Raw genomic sequence first — 24,027 nt, forward strand, 5'->3', positions numbered from 1 at the left:
TCGTTCCCCATGACCCCTTATACAACCATCAATGACAAGTGTGTTAGTGTTAAGTTTCTGACTACTAAAGCTTGGTAATATATTGGATATCTGAATACCTTAAATTTAACTCTCTCTAGCTCATCTTCACTTGCTATCTTAAAAATACATCCTTTGTTTAGTGGGATCTGTGATAGATACTCATTCTAATACGAGGATTGTGCTAATATTTTTTATTTTATTAGGAGCAGTACCCTGATTCTGGTGAGTCCTAATCCATCGCTTGCTACAAAGCCTTTATTAATTCCTTGGAGTGGCCTGATCTATATCCGTTGTGATAACGGACAAAAGGTACTTCAGTGTTGACACTGCAACTGTTTATTTTACCTTGTTGGAGAAGATCTAGTAACATTGCTAAAACCTTTTAGGTATGAGACAGCAGTTCTGTCAACTTCCATTATTTTCTCTTAATTTGTAAAGTTCTCTTTAAAGTAAAAAGAAAAAACGCAGTTAAGATGCTGTTTTGCAAACAGATTCTTAGTTCTTTCATTTCAGAAGAAATACGGTGATGTGAACACTTAGATGGAATTGCCAACAAAATTGCACCTGTACACCCAGCACTGCCTTATGCATCATTTGCTAAAATGCTCTCTCTATATATACATATGCTTATATAAAAGTAGTCTAATTAGTATTTTAAAATAAAAGAGGTTAAAGGAGGTTATTGGACAAGTCACCATAGCTTCTTTTGAGCTCCCTTAAGGTAAACTTCAGCTTCTGGCCAACAACTCTGTGATAAGAAATGTCCAGAACAGGTTTGTGGTTTTTTTTTTTTACAGCCAGTGTGTAATTTGGATTAGTTTTAACAATGCATCGAGAGAGAAATGATGTTGAGAGGATAAACCAGCCTACCTACCTACTTCCCCTGTTGATGGAGGAAGGTGAGGTGTGGTACAGGATTGGAAACTGCGTTAAAGACCAAACAGACAGGGAAATTGTTGAACGCAGTAAGTTGAGAAGGAAATGGAGACTGTGCACGTAGTTGAGTATGTGATAATCCACAATGGGAGAAAAGGATCTAAGAAAAGAAACCTACTAGGATAAAAGCAGCAAAACCACTCGAATTAAGAGATCTGACAGCCAATAATGCTTTTGCCGTTTCTTTGCTACTTATTCAATATGCAAAATCTTGCTAAGATTTTACTAGCATTAACTGAAGGTGTTGGAAGTGCCAAAGATGTAGCAGAGGTGAACACAAAGCTCGTTCTGAATTAAAATGCCTAGGCAGCAAATCTTCAGTAATTTTTCCTGTTCTAAGTGGAACTTATACTAAACTCTTTAAACTTCGAACTGAAGTTAGAGAAGACCTGGTGATTTAACATGTAAGACTCTTTTCTCTGTTGGAGCATCGCAAGCTCTTACAGCCCAAGGAAATAGAGCTAAATAGTTTGGCTTGTTAACGTATTGGTGTTCACCATTTAAATCTTCCTTTCTCTGCAAATTGTGGAAAGTTTATTAAAGTGCAGATTCAAGAGGCACAGAGGGAGCCTGGGGCAGACTTTCTACCTAGAAGACATGACATCTTCGCTCTGCACTCTGAAAGTCCTACCGTTCACGTGGCAAAGCCTCTCGCAGCGCTCCCTTCAACAAAAATGGAAATAAGGAACAGAACCATTGTCTTTCCTAAAACAAGACCTGGCCACAGCTCAGGTAATGTTGCTTTTGTGGTAAATACAACATGTGTTCAGAGTTTTGTTTCACTGTATTGCGTATTTGGGAACTTGAATGTCTTAACTTTGTTCTTTTAGTCTGGTAAGGGTGAGCGAGCAGTTCCCTCTTCTGACTGCAGTTTGAAATGAAACTTCTGGTGACAGAACTCTTCTGAGAAGTCTCTTTTTCCTTCTCTTGTGTTTCCTTCTCCTTATGCAGTATTCCCACAGATAGGTTTGCCTACAAACAGGTGAGCTGCCAACTTCTAAGCAACTATGATGAAAGCAACCACGTTGTGCCTGGGGAAAGAGGGCACTATGAACTTGCTGCATTTTGTGGAGGCTCTTCTGGGTCAACGCTCTTTTGCAGAGGACCCATTCTCCTCATCTGTGTATGTGTCCCTAAGATGGGAGAAATCTATCTGTGTGTAGCAGAGAAATTAATGTTCTTCCTTAAGACAACAGGAACGTCAGCTATGAATCTGACTATCCTTGTCTTGTGTGTAATGATCGAGGAGGACACTGTTGATAAGGGACTCTCAAATCCTCAGGCTGTAATTCCAAGAATGCTTAAAATTTACTGAGTTACTGTATGAAACTGATGTTTTCTTATCTAGATACCAGATTTTTTTGGTAGTGTTTAGTTTTCTAGGTGGTGAAGATTTGTTTTTTAAATGATTCACTGATGCTACATTTTTAAGAGACTTTAGAACTTCCAAGACTTTATCAGTTATATCCAGGGTTCAGCTATATCTGGGTTTTCTTGCTGCACTTGTGAAAGAGGACTATAATATTTTTTTTATAAATGTCCCACATAAGATACGTGCAGCTAAACTTCCTGAAGTGCTATGCTAGACTGAGATACTCTTGGAAGTGTCCTGTTGATTCTTGACAAGAGGCACGTTTCAAGGTGTGAAATGTGCTTGTTGATACTGTCAAAGTTGGGATTTTCTGTTAATGTCAGTGAGTTTTCTCCTTTCTGCGAATCAAGCACAAGCTCTTTATTGAGGTTTCGTAGCCGTTCTGTACTCAAGCTTTCCAGGATGTGATGGAGCCTGCTCTTGGAGTTGACATCATGAGGACTGTTTCCACTGAATCCCTTTGTGTCTTCAGACATAGTTTCTCTTTAAATTCTTTCCCCTAAAGATACCTGAAAAAAGACGTTCGTTATACTTGTCTGATGTTTCTTTTCTAGAGAGTTACCTGGAAATGGAGAACAAAGGGGATGAAAATGTGAAGTGGCATTTGTCATCGTTTGCACCACCCTATGTTAAAGTGAGTGAATGCTGCAGTGGTGGCTTTACACAGATCTCTTGGGGTTTCTCCTTCTCTCTGCCTGCTGCTCTCTTTCTCCCTCCATCCTTTCAAGATAGAAAATACATCTGAGCACAACCTCGGTTACAAAGATACTTTTTGCCTCTGTCTGTATCAGGGAAATGCTCTACTACTTTTTTCATCTCTAATGTGCTCCCTGACTGTGAATCAATCAGTGCTCTGTGGGACAATTTCTGGTTCACTTCCTGGCTTACAGAGTCTGCCTGTGCTCATCCAGTATCGTCACCCAGACCGCATTAAGTAATCAAGCGTGTGGGAAAGCCGGGTGTCCCTCTTGGCTCCCAAACGCCAGACTTCCCTTGTTTTGAGGCCTGTGCTGCTGGCATTGTGCTGTACGTGGTATCGCTGCAGGTAATTTAAGTCAGGTTAAGGATACTCGAATTCCACTGCTGTCCCCTGTGCAATTACTGTCGCTGCACCATTAATACTTGTAAATATGTTTTTGAGATGCTGTGATGGTCTCTTTTGAGAATTATTATGGTCTGTTGTTTCATGAAACAATGAGAAATGGTTGTGTAGCAGTCTTGGCCGTAGCCCAGAAGACTGACTTTGCCGTGTTCCAGCCAGCACACCACCTCTGAACTGGAAGCTAGCAGTCACAGTGACTGCATGGGTGTTGCAGCAGTCTTAATCTGTCTTCATTAGCTTTTGGGGAGTCAATATTATTTGTCACTTGAAAGCAGCTTGATTGGGTGTGTTTTCCTCAGTCATTTGCAAGGGTGGTGTGTGTGGGTGTATTGCGTGGTTTGGTTTTGTTGGTTTTTTTTTTCCCTTTCCCTTCTGAGTCTGACTCATAACTGTATTTGCAGGATGTGGATGGAACTGGCTGTGTTTATAGGGTGACTTACTCCGCTTTCAGATGTTCCCGTGTTTCTGGTACTCTTGAACCTTATGGAGAGGAGAAGGTAGACTGCTATTTATAAATGTTTCAAGCGTATTAGTGTGTCTCAACTGTAAAATAGGATCTCACGTGAGAAATCTGCTGAAAAAGTTGAGTTTTTGAAGCCGGTCATATTTGATCTGATAAAAAATGTTGGCTTTCCAAAATCAGGTTCTGGGGTGGATCAGGTAGTCGGTACCTACTTACCACAGCTGTTACAACATCAGCTGAGCTGATTCTAAGAATTCATGCAACGTGTAGCTTGACTTTACCTGGTAGTATTTTTGGGGGTGATTTTTCGAGATAAAATATTCTAGAACAGAAAATTAATTTTTAAATGTTTTGTAAAAATCCAGGAGAAAATCGCAAATACTACTGGGTTTTTATGAAACCGGTGTGAAAACTGGTTTCCCTTCCTTAGAAGCAGTCTTGTCGTGCTTGTGCAGGAACAGTTGTTACCTCTTAAAGCTGGTTGAATTTGACTTACAGTTTTATCTCCTGGCCAGTAGAGGGTTTCATAACCACAATTATAAAGCGTGCTCAAGGATGTACTGAATGAGTTTCTCTGGGGCTTTTGCCCCTCAATTTCTCCCTCAACACTATGTCAATTCTATCAGTCCATTTTAATCTTTTAGTCCTTATGGAGTATTACCATACCAGATTAACTATATTTTTGTGATGATGCCATTTGCAATCTATTTACAAGGCGTAAAAACTTTCCTCCTGTCCACTTGTCTAGTTTCATAGTATTGTAAACCCTTATTTGAGTTTAAACAATTGTCTTTGCCTTAGTGACCCTAGTTCAGGCCTGTCTGAGTAACGTTTACGTTATGGGTATGTCAGGCTGCTGGCTGGAGCTGGTAAGGTACCGTGCTGTCACGATTTGCTGTTTTTTGCAGTGAGTATGATAACGTTTGCCTAGTGAGATTGAGCTGTAGTGATCTATTCTAATCTGCTGCTCCCCTTCTTGTTCTTCCCCCAAACAATGCCAGTTTGCTCGTGAATTAACCTGGTTCGGCCCTATGCAGAGACAAGGCTTGGTGCCAGAGGTGTCCTTTAAGGATGATCGAATTCATAGCTGCCAGCTGGTGTCAGTGCCAAGCCCTCTAGTACTTGTAGCACGGTGCTCTTACAGACCTGGAGCTGGCGAAGAGCAGTTGTTCGCAGCTTAGCTGACAGACGAAGGAAGATATTGCTGTCTTGCAGCTGCACGTATTTCCCCTCCTGGTCCCCTTCTCCCCTATTTTCCTACTAGAAATAGTTGTGCAAGCACTTACGGACTTTGCTCGGGGCAGATTAGCTGAACTCCAGTTTTGTTTGAGACTGCTTGCACAACCTATTTCGTCAGAACTTTTTCTGTCACGGGCAAAGAAGGATGAGCTGTGTTTTCGGCGAGATCACCTGTGCGTGGAATGCGCGTGCTGCGGAGTGTAATTTTTGGGTGCTGGGTTAACTGTAACTCTGTGTAGGTAAAATTGCACAGATGTATTAGATTATTTTAATGAGCTTCTGCGAAATGTTTCTCTTGTTTTTGTAGGTCGCTGTAATGTTTTTACCTAGAGATAAAGGGGATTACTCCCAGTTCTGGGACCTCGAGTGTCACCCAGTTGAAAAACCTAGTTGGAAGCACAGAATAAGATTTCAGCTTTCTGGAGAAGTGAGTGTATAAATGCTACAAACGCACAGATCTTCGGTAACGTCTAACGTACTGTACAGTACTCTTTCTCGTATGCGCTGGCATATTCTGAAAAAAAAAATGCCTTTTTCTTCTTGCTTTTGTGATAATGTGTTATATTTTGCTGTTTAATGTGTGAAATTTTGCTTTGCTCGGAGGAAGTAGAGACAAACTTGCCTTCTGTGGGAATTTTTGCTGTAGACGCAGATTTGTTTGGCTCAGACACCAAGTTGGAGATATGGATATATCTCTGATAGAATGTTTGAGTATTTTATTAGAGTAACAGCACAGGAGGGGGTAATTTTGAGATCTGTGTGTGGGAGCAATGGGATTTGAGTTCTTTGTGCACGTGTTGTTCCACAGCAATATGTGAGGCTTGAAAGGAGGAGCCTGGGACTTAGAACTGGCTTGCTGTGCTCTCTGTCTCCTTAGCTTGCTTTTAATCCCTACCTCACCATCCACGGAGGAGGAATCTACGTAGGACCGAGAATCTATTACTATGAGGAAGAATTAGTTTTAATGATTAGTTAAATAAGCTGAATGTGAAGATCTTTGTACACTCAGCATTGTGTGATTGCTCTATGTGCTCCAGAGAGCTTGACTTGATTTTTTTCTAAGAAGCCCAGGTAGAGCTTTGGGCTCGCTCTTTAGAGTACCAAACCTCTTTCAGTAGCAGGAATCTCACTTGCTCTTCTTACTGGGGTACCTTACCTTCTGTTTTGTGGGGTTCTTGTTCTTCCCAGTAGTTGTGTTGAAAAGGGGACTTGTTAAAGTATACGTTAAAGAACTTTTAATTTTGGCATGGGGTGAGAACTGTATAATGTTCGGTTTGGGAGGGAGGTTTTTATTCATCTTTCATCTAATTCTTTGAGCATAATTTTCCTTCAAATGAGGAAAATGTCTGTCACTCGTGTGTTGTAAGGTAGTTGAAATTGAGAGGGGATTAATTCCTTATCAGAGATCTAGACTAGACACGTGACTAGTTGTCAGAGGTGTGTACACCTTTGAGCAGCACAACTTGATATTAATGGTTTTGAACCACTGTGTCAGATTTGTTCCCCTTGATTTTTTTTTTTTTAAGCTGTTAACAATTAGTTCTTTCCAGCAGTTCTTTGTGTATATGGGAAAAATTTTGTAGAAAATAGTTGAAATGTGTCACAATCACTTTCAAAAAGAGGTGAAAGGGAAAATCTTTGTCAACTAGGATGTTGTCAACTACAGTTTGTCAACTGTCCTTCTGTTTGGAAGAAGGGTCAACACAGAACCCTTACTTAGATTGTGGCAGCTTTTTAATCAGCTCCCCTTTTGGTTGAGAAGACAAGTCAGTTACAATCTGTTATGTCCTAGGGATCAAGAGTCTGGATGTGTTGCTGCAACTTTGAAAAGGACTTGGGTCCTGCAGGGTCTGCTGAGGCAGAGGGCAACGGCTCTGACGAATGTGACTTTTGGTAGAATGACGTGGGAAGACTGACTGACTGTCACTTACAGTGACTTGCTTAGAGCACCTCTTTGAAAGAAATGAAGAATTCAGAAGGGCTCAGGAAAGAGCTAAAATAACAAAGTCAAGTTAGCAAAATCAGTGGTGCTTTAACTTTTTAGTTTGCTGGAAAACTAATTAACTGTGACTTCAGTTACGTTCTACATGGATTTGCAGTCCTCTCCACTGGAAACCGTAGTCAGGAGCTCAGAAGATTGCGTCTCCAGAACCTCAGAGACAAAAAGGAGATATTTCACTTGGGCTTTGCAACCCCAACCTCTCAATACTGGCCAGTCAAACTTAGTTTTTTCTTTTCCTGGGAAACCTTTGTTAAGCTGCTATCAGGTATTGTTCAAGACCGTTAAGCTAACAACTATCATCACCACTGAGCACAGAAGTCTTGGGTTGGTATTTTGGTCTAATTGATCCCTTCTGGGTATCCCAAAATCAAGAGGAGGAAAAATCTTTTTAAACTCAGAGCAAAATAATTCCGATTTTCAAGCTAAAAAGACTTCTATGTTTCTGAGGTGGCTTTGGAACAACAGGACTCAGTCGTAATCGTTTGGACAGCGTTAACACGCTGTTGTCGTTCAGAACAGGAGAGGTCTCTAAGGGCCGTGGTGAAACACGGAGTACTTCGAGATGCCGTTATAAAGACTAGAGGATCTTAGCGTTTTCCGTCATGTCTCTTATTCTCATGCAGTAAACTTGCCTTCTTGACAAATGAGAATTTGAATGACAACACTGAGGCACGGTGCCCGTGGTTTACACTACGTGGAAAATTAAAAACTCTCAGAACAAGACACATGTACAAATCCTTTCTTGTCTTTATGTATTGGGTTCTACTGTGGTTCATGGGTTATTTCCAATCGAAAACTATACTTTAAAATAGGGTTTTTTTGGCTGCTGCTATTTCTGACAGACTGATTATCAGCTCTTTCAATAGAAGAAATGAATGTCTAAAAGACAAGCTTGTCATAGCAGCTCTATTGAAGGTGAATCTATTTTTCTAATGTTTTCCTGCGTAAGGGAATCGACTGCTTGTCTAAAATGTCAGCACTGTTTCAAAAATTGAGAAACTGTTGTCTGACTGTAAGGGTAGGAGGCGCTTCAACTTTGTTCAGGATGTTGTGACCCAGGGGGCTCCAAACAGTATCTGGGTAGATTTGCCAAACAAATGGGCTCTTTGGCGAAGTGTTCCCGTAGGGTGATGCAGTTGTCTTAGGTTAGAGTGCACTGAATGGGGGTCCTGACGATGGTATTTTGGTTTAATTTCCAAGTTTAACAATTACCATCTAATGCATTATCAGGTTCTCTCTCTCTGGAGAGACTTTTCTTTGAGAAGTACATATTCATAATGTGAAATTATGACAAAGCTTTTTGCTGTTGTGCAAATTCAGACTATGACGATGACTTCGCCTGCCTTCTTTCTGAGCTGTTCTTTCGCTGACTTTGCTGTTCTTGAGGCATATGGGCAGCATATCTGCAGAGGAGTTGTTTTGTTTTGGCTTTTAGTAAAATCTTCATGGCTAGCAGCCGCCTTGAGATTCCACCTGTGCTGCTGGTTTGTTGGGAACTGGCTTGTAACAACTAGTGTTCGTAAGACACAGAAGCCTGTGAAAGTACTCCTCCTAAATCACTGCTTCTGTCTCGATGATCCAGGCTCCACTGTTCCTGAAAGATTATGCTTTAAATAAGAAGTTGTGGATTGGGTAAGGGAAATGACTTATGTGCTTGAATACTTTAATTTTGAATGCCAAGTTTAAAGGCTTCTCTATTTTTGCATGTAGGGTACTAGAACAGAAAATGAAACTTCAATTGTGAAAGCTTCTGCAAGTGCCCTCTCAAAACCTGAGCTTCCAGAAATGAAGGTTTACTCTGAAGCAGCTACAGTTAAAGCAGGGTGTGTATGGACAACAGTTGAAACAAGAGTCTGCAACTGGGTAAAAATGGGATGGGGGGAGGAACCGAACCCCACAACCAACCCCTTTTTTACCATTGGGGCAGCTACGTGGTGGAACGGGCTGTGCCGAGAGGTCTCTGTCCTTGAAGGTTTTGGTATCTGACTGGGTAAAGCTCTGAGAAGCCTGGTCTGACCTCACAGCTGACCCTGACTGGAGCAAGAGGTTGAACTAGAGACCTCTTGAGTCTCCTCTGACCTGAGTTATCCTACGATTCTACATAAGAGTAAACAGCTGCAAAAACCAGGCTTGCCAAAGCTCTTAATGGCTTTGATTTGTTCCATCTCCCATAGGTTTTCTTTTCAGAGGGGTTTCTAAGTTGCCTGATCACAATTTGCTGTTGTAAATGAACTGGTAGAAGCTTGTGTGTGTGTTCTGTATCCTCTCCTTTTGGACATGTACTGGTGTGAATGTCTTAAAGCTGAAGAACAGCAAGGTTAAGTTAATTTCCAGTTCTTTTACTATGGGATGATGCGAATATGGCAGGGGAGTAAAATGGTTTGGTTAAACGTGGCATCTGTGAGAAGAGTCCAGTTGTCTAGTAAGGCATATGGGGAGAAGTGCAAAAATGCAGGTTGTGGAAGGGTGTATAAGTAAATGTATATATATTTATGCCACAGTGATGCTTTCAGTATATTAATGTTTCATTAGGAAATACTAATATCTTGAATCCCTCTTTCAAACCGAACCAAGTGAGACAATCCGAGGGGTATATGCACCAGAAGACCTGTACGTTTTTCCTACAACCAGAGTGGGGGAATCCTGCACGCTAAAGGTCAACCTGCGGAACAACTCCTTGAGAACACACTTGGTAAGTTTGACAGACTTTATTTTAAATAGTTTCGTAAGTCCTTACGGAGGTTGAACTGCAGTGTAACTTCCTCTTGGCAGAAGATTACAATGGTGCGGGTCTTAGGCTGTTAGTTTCAAAAGTCAGTAAAATATTTGAAGAATTTTGCTTTCCTGTCATTTTTCTCTTTTGTCTGACTGAATCATGAGCTTATTTGTGATATATTTGCAGCTGAAAAAATAATAGATTATAGTTTGCATAGATTTGTTCTTAACCTGATTGATTTATTTAAGTTCATTAAAATATTGAGATGTGAATTTTTCTTACTATGCACAAATATGACCATGCTTTATTTTTAAACCCTGGGTCTTGCAAAGCTGTATCTTAAGCGACCTGATTTACCTTAAGCATGTCATAAATTGGATAAGATAGGCTTAGATATAGTGCGCTTTTAAGCATTTTGTGTTAAATTGCAGCTGAAATTTGTAAGTCCTGGAGAGCCTTTCTACATCAAGCACTCAGAATACTCTCTAAGGTGAGTGATGCATATAACAGTCTCTCCTAACAAAAAAATTAAACAAGTAAATCGGTGAGATAAATATTTTCTTTACAGGTACAGTGCTAAAATGTAGATGTTAATATCCAGCATTCTGGCTGTCTAGTTAACGGGTTTTTTTGTTTTGCTAAGCTGTACTCTCTAATCTTGCTTAGAAGCAGAATGAGCCCACACAGTTATTTCTGCATCTGCCAATTTCTTCCCTGCAAATTGTTTCTAACAGTGCTGCTGCTTTTAGTGCTGAGCCTAATGCTTCATTTAACCATTTTGGCATGCTGTGCACAATCAAGTCATTCCTTCCATTTATACTTTCTGCACAACAGACCAAGCAAATTGCCTTCATCATGCTTCTAATTTGACAAACCTGCAGAGCTGCATCAAAGATTCTCTGCAAATACAAGGTTTGAGCAGCCGGCGGAATTGCCTGGTCATACCATGTACTTCAGCGTATAACCTGCGTAAAAGGAATTTTCAAGCTAGTGATAACAATCCTGCAAAATAAACCCAGACATCTTTGGAGTTCATTACGACCCGTGTTTGTCAGTCCTATTAGTCATCTCTTCAGGCTGTACAGCCTCTCACATGCTCATCTGTAACGGCGGGGTTGTCAGGAAGACAAACGCAACCATTTCGGGAGAAGTCATACAAGATCCATTCTCAGTGTTTAAACAGGTTCTGGCTTTTATTAAAGACAGGGAAACTACGGGTGTACAGAGCAGGAATTGTGAGGAAAATCGTAAATGGAACTAAATACTCCGGCTCCTAATCTGGTTTTGTATCTGCCAATGGTACTCGGCTTTTATTTATAAAGACGAGGCTGCCGTGCTGTTAGCCACAGGTGTGCGAGCAAATTCTAGGCCACTTTTCAATGCAAAGTTTTATAACTCTACTTAGGCACGTGTTTCTATTTAACCGGCATCTTTTCATTAAATGTCACGTCAGATGGCACACAAGGGTTTTTTTATGGAAGCAGTGACCAAGACAAAAATCTAAATAAAGATGACCAGCTAGATCTGTCTGAGGCTGAACAGCTGCAGACCAAGGGCAGGTTGACTTGCTTGTCCCTGGAAAAAAAGATGAGTAACTTCACTGGAGGATGCTTAGATGTTTCAAAAATACTCTTGAGGAACGCTGCAAAAGCTATTTGGTGTATTTTCTGTGAGAGATGATAAACTCCTAGGGAAATACTCGAGGAACGCTGCAAAAGCTATTTGGTATATTTTCTGTGAGAGATGATAAACTCCTAGGGCTTTTATCCAAAGCAGACTTCACAAGTTTAAAATTCAGTCTACCATTTCTAAAGGTTATCAGCTGGATACACCACACCTCCTAATGACATTCTGCAACCTTTTTTCCTCATAACTTTGGCTGGTTTTTTTTTTTCAGTTGTAAATATTGGCCTTTCTGAGCTTTTCTTATAACTCATTTATCTGAAGTCAATGTAGCTCCCTGAAGCAGCTCTCCCATTTAAGAGCATACAGCACAGAAGAATTACTTGACTTGGATAGATGCTTTTAAAGAACCATTAAGAGAACTCGCTTAAATGGCTTTTACTTGAACAGCATCAAGGAGGATTTCAGGAAAGCCAAAGTTAACTGTTTCTATCAGAACTGGGTTATCTGGACATCTGACAGAGTAACGTTCAAAAGTAATTGGATAAGAAAACTGTTTGCAGCAACTTGGAATGTTGGGCTGTAAATAAGGGTGTAAAAATAGAAGGTACCACCTTGATGTATTTTGGGACCAAGAAAGTGTCATGTAGTAAACACGGTCTGTTGCGTGCCCTTCATTTTCAGGGCCAAATTTGAAATCCTGCATAATCAAGTTTTAAATCTGGATACTGGAACTGCAAGTTTATTTTTAATATCAAGAGTCTGATCTTCAGAAGCCGGTGTTGTAGCTTGCCGCTTCTTGTTCAATTGATCATGTCATCACAAATACCAATATGCAGCGCTGCTGGTTTCTTCACCGCAGTTTTTTTTACTGCAAAGAGAATACCTTTAACAAGATGAATCTTAAGTGATATAAACATATGGATGAAACATTAAAAACCACTTGACTTTTCAAAAACCGTTGTCCAAGTGCTGTGTCTTGGAAGCTGGAGGATTTCCAGCTTCTGCCTCTCTAAAAAAAGTCTGAAACGTCAGGCATTTCTGTTGTGTTGCCTTCAGCAGCCATCTGCAATGAATCGATTACAGGGTGGTATATATTTCAGATGTGACTAAAAGGTAAAACAGTTTTTAGCTTAACTAATTATTTTGGCTTCCGGTAGCCACCATTCTGGAGTCAGCATTCATAGACGATAGATCTGGTTACTGTGGCTTAGAGCATATCCGTCCTGTTCCCTTTACACTGGCCTATTGCTGCCATCGTGTTTAGAGGATGACAGCTATAAAGTAGGCTTCAGACCTACCTGACTTCTCAGAAATACCACTTGAAACTGGTGCAACAACCTGTAAAGGCTGCATAATATTCGTTGGCTAACACAGTGAAACGTTTGAAGTGTGAAACCTTCTGTTAAAACAGGTAATTGCAGGGGGGTTCCGCTTGTCCTGACACTATTCTCCTTGAATTCTTCTAGTTTCTGACTACTGTACTTGAAAAAATCCTCCAGGTTGCTTCATTTCTAAGAACTGTGTGGCCCACAGAGCTGTTGTAGCTGGTGCCTGGACTTCCAGAGTTTGTTAGTTGAAGGGAAATAAAATAGCATCTTTCCCCTTGGATTAGGAAGCGTGAGAATTCAAGTGTGGTGAGCCTTACCCTGATCGTGGGAAATCAGCTGACTGCTGCAAAACAAACTCTAATGTCACAGAATCACAGAAAGGTCTGGGTTGGAAGGGACATTAAAGATCGGTCATGATCAGGGACACCTTCCACTAGAGCAGGTTGCTCATAGTCCCTTCCAGCTTGGGCTTGAACACTGCCAGGGATGGGGCATCCCCAGCCTCCATGGGCAGCCTGTGCCGGGGCCTCACCACCCTCACAGTGAAGTATTTCTTCCGAATATCTAAACTAAATCTACCCTCTTTCAGTTTAAAACTGTTAATCCTCATCCTATCTCTACACTCCCTGATAAAGGACCCTCCCCAGCTTTCCTGTAGCCCCCTTTAAGCCCTGAAAGGCTGCACGAAGGTCTCCCCAGAGTCCTCACTTCTCCAGGCTGAACAACCCCGATGCTTTCAGCCTGTCCTCACAGCAGAGGTGCTGACTAATTCTACTTCTGACAATTCAAGTCCCTCAGAAGAATTGTAGATAATCCGTTCTATAAAAACAAACTTGGTAATCCAAGATACTATGTTGCTGAAATGAAAACTAGACAAAAATTTCTGTTTTCTCGGATTTACTTGTTTATTAACCATGAGAATGCACCTAATTGCCTTTTTACAGATCCCATCATTACATCAACGTGCCAGTGCGGTTCAAGCCGAAGGCAGAAGGAAAATTTGAAGGTCTCTTCATCGTGCTGACGTCCAGATATGGCGCAGTTAATGTTCGCCTGTGCGGTAAAGCTATTGCAAACAAATAGGCAGAACAGTTTTACAACTGTTGATAATCACTTATAACAGTTTATGCCAATCTAAATGTTCAAAGATTTGCTACTACATTTCCATACTAATGTCCTACTTGTTTTGCCCTGTGATGCTGCTTTGATGGAAAGTCTTTTGTAAGATGAATTATGGTGCTTGTTTTACAAATCTGTTTTCATAGTAAAAACACTGAGAAATAATGTTGTATGTTTTAAAGTTATCATGTTCTAATTTATGGTTCTGCACTTTTTTGAAAAGGGAAGTTTTCTATTTTTGCATTTATTAGGAATAAGATACTGATTTATTTTAAGCACTGTAAATACAGAAATAAAATCTATGTGTTAACAGTTGATTCTACCTGATTTCTGTCTTTGGTTAGAGGTTTCCTTGCTGTGGGTCAGAGATCAAGCTGCCTGCTCTTAGGCAGAGTGTTTTGGGGAGCGGGAGAGAGGGATTCCAGTGCAGAAGCTGACCCACTAAAATCATGTCTCGATCTGGTAAAGCTGGGACCAGATCGATGATCTGACAACCAGCCCTAACTTGCGAACACTGGTTTCCATAAGGATAAAATAAGTCCTGGAACACGTCTAAAGTTTCTGTCCAAGAGTGATTGTGATATCAGATTATTTCACCTCTGTATTTCAATCTTGGAGAATTAAACCTTCAGAGGCTGCTCTGGCATCTAAGTCATGTTCCTGCCTCTTTAAAAAGATGCCTTGTTTCCGTCTGTGCCAAAGGAGCTGAAACGGCTGTCAAGATCGTTGCACAGAATTTTCTCCCAAATAGTTGTCTCTGTAAAAGAGCTCCTTTGAATTCCAGTAAGAAACCCCAGTGCTGGCTGATTGTTTATTGGGTCTAAATTCAGAATTGTCTTTGCGTGCTGTTCCTGCAGTAGGCCTGTCGTGTCTGGGACTCTGTTCACACCTTTGCTACGCGCTGTTCTGACTCCTTGACGTGAGAAGAACTGGAAGCAATGGTTGTGCACGCTTATCTACCCGGGCTGGAGGAAAGGGAAGGGGCAGAAAGTGCTGCTGTGGACACCCTGAACCGTGCTCTTGTGTGCGTATAGATGTGTAAATATATATGGGTGAAACATGCTTTGAAGAACGAGTATGAGCAAACGATCTGCCTTCGTTATCCGAGGGAATCCTGGTTTGCTGGTGACGCTAAATATTTTGGCATCTATCTGCAGCTTATTTTGCTCCATCCATTTCTAATAGCAATGACTTTCTTTGCGGCGTGAAGAAGAAATTACAGGGTGATGAGACCATGACCAGACTGTGCTGGTGAACATCCTGGAAGCACTTGTCCCAGCAGCTGATTTGGTTGTTTGAGTTACATTGCTCTCCTTGTATTCATAAGGCAAATCAAAATGGTCCAGGTGATGTGGGGAGGATAGAGGGCAGGTGATCTAACGTTTTAGCTGTTCTACTCCTTAGGTTCTAGTTTCACAAATATTTAACAGAAGTTTCTAAGTACTACGAGACGTGTCATTAACCTGCCTGCTGAAGAAGAAATTGTGCATGGCTGCTCTTTTTATAATTTCAATTTAAGTACCCCCACATCGTTTTGGTGTGGTCGCAACAACCATCGGACATATTGGCAACAAGATCATCCCTAGACGTGGACCTTGTCATATACGGATGTTTCTAGGAAAAGATACGCTCTGGTGTGTGCAATTGCAAACTTGAAGACAGGTTTTATTTTTTTTTTTTGGTGAGGCAGAGGTGGTGAGGAAGAGGAAAGGAGACTTTGGTAGAAGCCCAGGTCTGACAGACAGCTGATTCGTCAGTTCTGGTTGAAGTTTTCTCCCCAGGAATGAAGGTGCTAGAGCTGGAGCATGGCCAGTGTATTTTTACTTGCAAAGTGAGAACATCAGTGGGACTTAAAGTCATGCTGCTTCCATTCCCAGTCCATAAAACGAGAGCGTGTCCTTTCCCCGTGGCTCTCTACCTACGCAGTAAGCTTTTTTGTCATGAGGACAATCATGTTTCGAGTTGTCCAGTGCTTACGGTGAAGGAGTCCCAGTCTACATCTCTACGTCTTTTAGGGATACAGAGAAACAGAACAATTCTGAGCAGTTCTCAAAGGCTGTGGATTTGATTGAGTTTAAGCACGATACTTTCGATAAAAGGATCAGAATTAGCTTTGGGTGTAATTCTTCTCTCATTTTGATCATTGTCAGTTTTGGATGGGTTTTTTTTTTTTCGGTTTTCTCCTGTTGTTGGATGCAATCCTTTGTCTCAGACTGGGAAGACTGGCTCAAACATCCGAAGCAGGCAGACGTAACCCCCCCAAACAACCCCCTCCCCCCAGTTATTGAATTTATTATATTATTTAAAGTGTTTTTAAAAATTCTCAAAGTGTTTAGCACTGAGGAAGTCTTTGTACCTGCTCACCCTAATTGGGATATTAGTAATCATAATTATTCAACAGCTTTGTAAAGTTTTCACATCATTGGCTACAAATGGGGTTATAATACATTCCGTACACGTGCTTCAGTGTGGTTTGGAGATTGTTGCCCTGGCATCTGAAACTAATTAGTGTTCAGAAAACCTAGTAAAGGTGCACATCAGGGCCTGGCTGTCTAGAAAGTTATTCTGATCCTATAAAAGGTTAAAATGGTAAAGAGAATTTTGTGAGGCTGTTGTGGTGTGTAAAGTAAGTTCCTGAGGGCAGCGGTGGCTTTTTGCAGTAGAGCGTTAAAGACTTTGGGGCATTTCTGGGGTAGGAATGGCTGTCGGGTGAAACGCGGGGGAGTTGGGGGGCTGCGGGGCTATCGGTTCACTGCGGGGTTAGTAGCAGCTTATGTATGTATCTGCTGTGGGTGAAGCATGTTGGCTTTATGTTGTAGCATCTTTGGAAATAAGAAAAGGCATTATAGGAACAAAAGTCCTTGGAAGCAGTGGAAGAGTGGGCCCTTGACGGGAGGTGCAGTGACGCCTCTCTCAGTAAGAAAGATGACTTGCGTTTTGAAGTGGCAGTGTTTGCATCGTATCAATTTTCTCACCAAATTTACCAGCTAAGTAGAGTATTGATTCTAGCTTCCCATTTGACAATTTAGTTGGCGTTAACAGTAGAAGAGATTTTTCTCAATGTGCTTGAAACCCTTAAGGAATTTTTTTCTTTAGTTCACCGATAGGTTATGTAACGTGGATTCGGTGTTACAGGTTCCCAGGTAGTGGTAAGTTAAAGCACTGAATAAACAAATATTGCAAGCTGGAACGTGACGGATTAAAAAGAGGGGTTTCTTTCAGTGTTTTATTAATTTTCTTGAACTTCTCCTTAACCCTCTTCAAAGTTTGTGTGATGTGCTAAATCCATAGTAACAGCATGAACACCTTTACTTGCAGCATAAAGTGGAGATGGAAAATGAACAATTCGGTTTTAAGCAACAGTTTGACTGCAGCGCTTTCCTGAGCGTATCCTTCAAGCTCGCCTGTTTTATTTTTGCTGCATGATGGGCTGAGGAAACTCTTAGATGAGCAGTTTTTAGCTGTGCAAATTGGGTGGGTATAAACCACTTACATTAATTTTCTGTAAATATTATCCGATGATCTCTGAAAACTGGATGCCCGAGTGGCACATTTTGGATTTGGACGTTCCAAATAGAGAATGTTAGTTTGATTTCTGCCCCTTCCCTCTGATTCTGGGAATACGTAATCTGCTGCTGCTCGGGAGCTCGGAAGGATGCAAGTAAATTGTTTGTTATGAATATTCGGTATATTTAGAAAAATCTGCTTCATCCCTATTCCCAAAATTCTCATACTTTTTTTTTGTGTGTGTGTGTGGGGTGGGTGGGAGGGAAGAAAGGAAGTCAGTGCTGACAAGATGAAGCTTTTAATGTAGAAATTCACTTAAAAACCCGAAATTTTTAAGGTATTTTCTAAAGCACTCTGTCTTAATATTTTTCTTGATTGGTGTGTGTGGGTGGGAGGGAAGAAAGGAAGTCAGTGCTGACAAGATGAAGCTTTTAATGTAGAAATTCACTTAAAAACCCGAAATTTTTAAGGTATTTTCTAAAGCACTCTGTCTTAATATTTTTCTTGATTGGTGTGTTCGTTACTGCTATTGTATTAGCCAATTATTTGCAATACCACTTCATGTCTTTCTGGCTCAAAGTGCTGAATTCTGAAATAGCCTGGGCTTGATTGCTGCGGCAGCGTGTTGTCTGGGACTGACATTTTCAGGTAGAGCTTTCCTCACAGGCTCTCATCTCTCGCCACCTGCCTACATGTGACAGTTGAGCACCAGCTGGGAGTTACGACCTGGAGAAGCATAGAAGGGCTGGGGAGAGGCAAAATGATCCATCAAGTCCTACTTGTAAGTCAGGTCTCCAAACAAGCATTTTCTACTCTATAAACTCAGAATTAAAATACTAATGGGTGTTCTTTTGTGTTCGCCCAACAATCGGTTCATTAGGTAGGTATGTACAAAGAGGCTCTGCTTGTCAATGCTGTTTGGCTCTAAAAGGAGGAAAAATCGGTAGGGGTTAGGCTAGTGGTGAAATGCCCCCACCCCTTTTTTACCTTCCTCCCATGTTTGTTCTGTGGGGCTGGCGGTAGGTAATACTCATCCTGCATAGAGCCGGTTTTCATTGTGCCTGTTCTGTCACCAGTCACAGCTGTCAGGTATGTCAGTCATGTCGTATTGTGGCGGTGTCAGAGACATAATCGGAGAGATTAGGTGGACACAAAGAGCTCTGAATGAGGTGGTAATTGCGTTCAGGGGGAAAAGAGAGTTAAAGAAAGAAACTTTCCTTTCTCACAAGATCCATTAAAGAGGTGACAGCTAATATATTAAAGCTGGAACAAGATAATTGTGGTAAGAATCTTTGTGTGTTCTCCCTAAAATGCAGTGTGCTCACAATAAATATTCAAATGCTTATTTGGTGTTGTGAATACCAGATAACCATTTACAGTGAAATGCAACCTCTTTCAAAAAGTTTAAATTCATTGCCAAGAATGTCCTAGGAACAGTTATAAAACTCAAAAGGAATATTGGTGCTATACTGAATCCCCAAAATGCCGTCTTATGAAAGCTGCTTTGCAGGGGTTTTCTTCAAATTGGTCTAAGTGATGGAAAAGAAATACCGAGATGCCAGCCATGGGCTGTGCTCTTCCAGACTTTACTCTCTTTGAGTAACACTGTGAATAGTACCTCTCCCCCTCCTTTTTATTTTTTTAAACAGTGAGACTACTTGAGTATCTGTTTACATTACACTTGTGCTGTATTAATGCCATGCTTCAGAACCGCCCATTACCTGTAAGATCCAGGAAGGAATTCCTCTTCCCTTCCCTGCTCACTGAAAGGGTTTTGGTGGGTTTTTTCTTTTTTTTTTTTTTTTTACACTAATGGAAATGGAAGGGCTTGTTCCTTGGGGCTCAGTGTAGGGACCAGTTCTCTAACATCTGTATCAGTGATCTGGAGGAGGGGATCGAGGGCACCCCCCTCCCTACCTGCTTCTGAAGCCCTGAAGATTGCTACAAGTGTACACACAAGGCTGGCAGAGTAGATGGATGCTTTCCTTGGCAATGAAGTCTTCTAAGCATCTGTCTTGCTCACTGTCACTTGATTTGGGGTCAGGTCCTCTATCCCCTCTAGTCCCAATAGACAGGATGATAAACATTCTGGTTTCTTCCTCATGGTTTGAACCATTGTACTTCTTGGGAGCTCTTCAAAATCTCAGCTCTTGCCAGGACTTCAGCTGCTGATCTCTGCTCTCTCTTGCTCTTACGGTAGAGCTCACATGCACATTTTGGTCATTTAACGTGGGCCAATGGACTCCTGGCCAGTTGGGATGCTAGGAAAAAAAAATCAATAGCTTTTAGAATGTTAGTATATAAACAGGAGAGAAGTGACATAGACCTTCCTGAGTTAGGATTTAATGCCATGGCTGGTTGTGATTGTGGGGAAAAGGCGTCTGTGACCAACCCCATGTTCTTTACGGTCCCAGCGAACAGCTACACTGATTTCCTGGTGTTGCACAGCTGCCGATGCGCCAAATGGTTAATCTGAAATCAACAGCACTGCTGCGTGTTCTTCACTGACAGTGAGTATAAAACGTATAGGTAGTGAGTGTAGAAGCTGGAATTAACTACTAGTGGCAAACTCAGTCCCACATTGAATTTAAACAGTATCAAACATCGTCCAGCCATTGTACCACTTGCCATCAGAAAACATGAAACACAGTTTCCACAACTGTTTGGTATCTTCCTAGAATGATGTAGTCTGTACTACTAGCAGACTGGCGTCCCTCCTCAGAACTCTCACAGGCTTCCATGATGACTGTGTATGTACAAGAAACACCATATTAGACCCTATTGTGATGAACTTTTCATCTCTCCCTTAACACTCAAACCAATATTTTTCTATTTTCTTTCTTCTAGTAAACTTCACAACGTCAAATGAGAAATCAGTGCTAGTGAGGTAACAGGGTTAGTCAGAAAATCTTATTTGACTGATTCTTCGTACACATGAAAGTAGATTTCTCATGGTATTTGCGGAAGGTTTCCAAGCCGCCTTTTCTTGCTGGCTCTTCTGGTTGGTACTGAAATGGGTTGAGACGGGTCACCTCCAAAGACAGGGGAGGATTGGACACGCTTCCGTCGTAACCATCCTGCCAGTGCTTTTAGGGTAGTTGAGCCACCATGTGTCGGTGTAATGGGTTGATCAGTCAGATCCTTTTGACGCAGGTAAATCACTTGGATGCAGGCTGATTCAGGCTCTGTTTACAGAGGTTATTCTGATCCCCTTTTCAGGCCACTCTATACGTGTTTTCAAAGAAACAATACCCCAGCCCCTTCCGCGAATGAAACCCCATTCCTCCCTATTTACAGAATAGTATTTTTTTCTTTCAAACTGGAAGCCTACAAAATAAGTCTTAGGTTTTCATCATAATCCTTTATGAGTTTTAAATCTATTTTTTAAGTTGGCAATTTGAAATGGTTCCTGGTGAGTAGAGCCCTGGTGAGCTTCAAAACCACACACGGTTTCAATGAAGCTGTGTGAACCTGCTTCAGAATCTCTGCAAGTTTTCCAAGCTTTTATGCTCTCGTATGGTTTACAGACAAAAACCTACAGGGGTCCCATTTAAAGCCTCCTAGCAGCTAAAAGATAGAGAAAAAATGGCTTTTAAAAAACCTGAAGTACCCTCTTATGAGTGCATTAAAAGCAATTTTGTTTGCTTTCCACTTTCAGAATGCTTCAAGCCGCCAAAGACGCGATGTTAGAAAATGACTCATGAGTACTAGAGAGAAACAGTCTTTGAAAGTTTGTTCATAGCAAAGGATGATAGCCAGGCAAGTGGGCTTTCTGTTTTCAGAAAGAAATATCTTGTGTCCTCATATTGCAGGTTTTTTCTTTCTTTTTCAATAATCTGTTCAGATGCTCTTCACCTTTATCTTACAGGTTTTCAGCAATTGTGTGAAAATCAGCTCAGAACTTCTGTTTGTTCCTGTGATGCCATCGGTGTCTGGAGACCAGGGCCTCCACGGAGAGGGAAGGGAATGCCAGAGTAATGAAGGCTCGTAACTGAACCTGCTGGCGCCTGTAAGATCCAAAGAGCAGGAAAAATTGTCCTCCTTTCAGGTAAAACAGGATGTGGCCCTGTTGATTCTCAGTATGTCCTGCAGGTTTAGGAGCTTTTAATAGCAGGTTGTGGGTTTTTACAAATTTTCCTTGCGGTGTTTAGTATTGGAGTTATTTATTTATTCATTTACTTACTCTGTGGGGAACACTGGGTGCAAAGGCAGAGCATTAAACTGTCCTCCTCACCTGGAAACTGATACAGCTCCTCACAGCTCGCTCTCTTCCAGTGTAAATCAAGACAACAGTGCAGGCTTTCCAAAAGTCACGATTATTTGGACCCTGAGTCCTGTTCTAAGCCTCTCTTGAACAGACAGTTCCTTTCCAAACTGTTGCTGTGCGTTGGGGACAGCAGATTCGTATAATGGAATTTAGAGATGGCCCGATGAAACAAATTTTAGGGAAATGTTAAAAGTTTATTTTCTACTGATTTAAACAGATGGTACCCGTAAGAATCTCTCACCGAATCATGCCCGTTGAAGGCTTACCTTGTGTACTTGATGCTTTCCTCTGTGGAATAAACAGGCACTGTGCAGTAGGATCGGAGGGGTGTTTCCCATAGTATGGTGCCATCTGTTTTATTGAAAGTAGGAATCGTACAGATGTAGATTATATAAATAGGTATGTTGTCGCTATCTGAGTGTAATTCTTCAGTATAGTTGAAGTATTTTTATTTTTATAGCTGGTTGTACTGGCAATTCAAAAAAGCCTTTCTTCTACATGTAGCATAGTTTGATGTGAAAAACCATGGAGGAAACGGACTGACAGCATTAACTTTTAATGTTTTTAGTTTTAAATTTTTAAACTTTAAACACATCCACCAGCCCCTTTAGCTTTCTCTCTAGAGTCAAAAAGAAGAATGGAAAATTTTGATGCACTTAGTTGGAAAATGGAATAAATATTACAAGAATTAAGGAACTAAAGAATTGAATGAAAAGACAGAAGTGGTAGTACAAAGTACGGAAGCTGTATTGTCCTTGCGACAGAACAGAGTGCAAGGTGTGTGTGTGAACAGGATGTGAACGTGACTGAGGATCATGAGATGAAGATTCTTACCTGGTTTTAATTGTGAAAACACGACCGTGAACTTAAAAGCTGTCTCTTACTGAACTTAAAAGCTGGCTTACAGGCTAGCAACCTAGCGTGTAGTTGGACAGTAATTTAAGAGGTTTGGATTTTACAGAAATCAAGTAAATTTAAAAAAGGGATGGAATTTCCAAGCATTTGCTTACCTAGAACAACGACTGGTGCTTACTTCTGCCGTTTAGTTGCATAAACCATTTAGTGAAGGTGAATTACGTAGTTCTCCCAAACTCTTCAGCTGCCCCTTCACTCTTCCGTAGCTTTTCCTGGGTCCTAGCAATGCGGGTTAGGCAGCTGGTGTAAGCTGGGAACCTTTTCAAAGCCTATTCCATATGCCCCTATCTTGCCTCGTCTCTTTAGTTTCTGCGTACATCTCTCCCTTGTGGTCACCCCTGGAGTCCTCAGAGGAGCTGGTGTCATAGCTCCAGGCATCTCTGTGTGGCCTATAGAACTAGTCGGTTTGGATTTTCAGTACTGCTGTAAACAAGAAGAGACCTTGGCAAGTTTAAAAAGCCCCGCTGAACTCCAAAAAAAAAAAAACCAAACCAAAGAAACCCCCCAGAAGAAGTGAGGCTGTTTCCCAGAACTGCTGTAATAATCCAGAATTACTTAAGAGTAATCACTAGCGCCTTGCTGCAGCAGTGCAGCAGCTACCCTCTGAGGAAGGGTCTGGGTAGGATACTTGGGCACTGCTTCAGTAAGGAGGTTATGACAGGTCTTATGGCGTGGAGGGTCTCATCCAGTCGTTTGTAGAAAGGTGGCTTTTATTTTGTGCGATTGCAAAAGCACATTTATGAGTGTGAAATGAAATAGAAACTGATACGCCGAAATGAAGCCTGTGTTTGGAACATTAAAAATAATTCAAACCAGCTTTTTATTTTGGTGCAGTAGAGAATGAGACCAACAGGTGAAAAACGCGAACTTTCCGAACGTAAGGAAGTTGCGAGGCCTCTTAAACAAAGGTTGTGGGAAGAGCCCTTGGATTCTGGGACACTTGGCTGTGGAGAGTGGTGTTTGTGGATCAAGTAGAAGATGTTAGCTTTAGCAACAGAGATGAGTAATACACTAACGTAATCTTCCTTGATTCTAGCAATGTATAGAAAATCAGCCAGACAAAACTGTAGCTCAGTAAAGCCATGGGCAGAAGTTACTGCCTGGATCCTGCTACGCTCACAGAAGAGGTAACTGCCCCTCAGGCTGCTTGTCACCATCTTTTCACTATTGTGTGCGTTGTCATTTCCTAACTTGTCTGTCAAAATGAGTTGGGTTAGAAAGACATTCTCCCTTTTTTTTTTTAGTTAACTTAGTTCACTCTGAAGGCAACAGATTGTGGAACATTTGTAATAAGAGCCCCTCCAGCAGATAATCTCTAGCAGAAGGGTGATGACAGGCGGCTGGAGGTTGTAACCTCTTCTGAGCTGGAGGAGTTTTTTAAGACACATTAGTTATTCCAAAACTTGGGTGGAAG

General features: G+C 41.3%; 1 protein-coding gene across 1 annotated transcript in view; it reads left to right on the plus strand.

Moving 5' to 3' along the window:
• Positions 1 to 13,888, plus strand: part of LOC104493573 (centrosomal protein of 192 kDa-like) — a gene marked incomplete at its 5' end in the record, with an annotated part of 17,847 nt that extends 3,959 nt beyond the window's left edge. Inside the window, 9 exons of the mRNA XM_010136286.1 lie at positions 225 to 330; positions 1,491 to 1,689; positions 2,884 to 2,963; positions 3,833 to 3,928; positions 5,441 to 5,560; positions 8,846 to 8,958; positions 9,710 to 9,827; positions 10,283 to 10,341; positions 13,750 to 13,888. Of these exons, the coding sequence (XP_010134588.1) occupies positions 225 to 330; positions 1,491 to 1,689; positions 2,884 to 2,963; positions 3,833 to 3,928; positions 5,441 to 5,560; positions 8,846 to 8,958; positions 9,710 to 9,827; positions 10,283 to 10,341; positions 13,750 to 13,888 (1,030 nt within the window). The remainder of the gene's footprint in view (positions 1 to 224; positions 331 to 1,490; positions 1,690 to 2,883; positions 2,964 to 3,832; positions 3,929 to 5,440; positions 5,561 to 8,845; positions 8,959 to 9,709; positions 9,828 to 10,282; positions 10,342 to 13,749) is intronic.
• Between the last annotated feature and the right edge of the window lie 10,139 nt (positions 13,889 to 24,027).

Source organism: Buceros rhinoceros, unplaced genomic scaffold (assembly GCF_000710305.1).
Source record: "Buceros rhinoceros silvestris isolate BGI_N320 unplaced genomic scaffold, ASM71030v1 scaffold6090, whole genome shotgun sequence".
NCBI lineage: Eukaryota > Metazoa > Chordata > Aves > Bucerotiformes > Bucerotidae > Buceros > Buceros rhinoceros.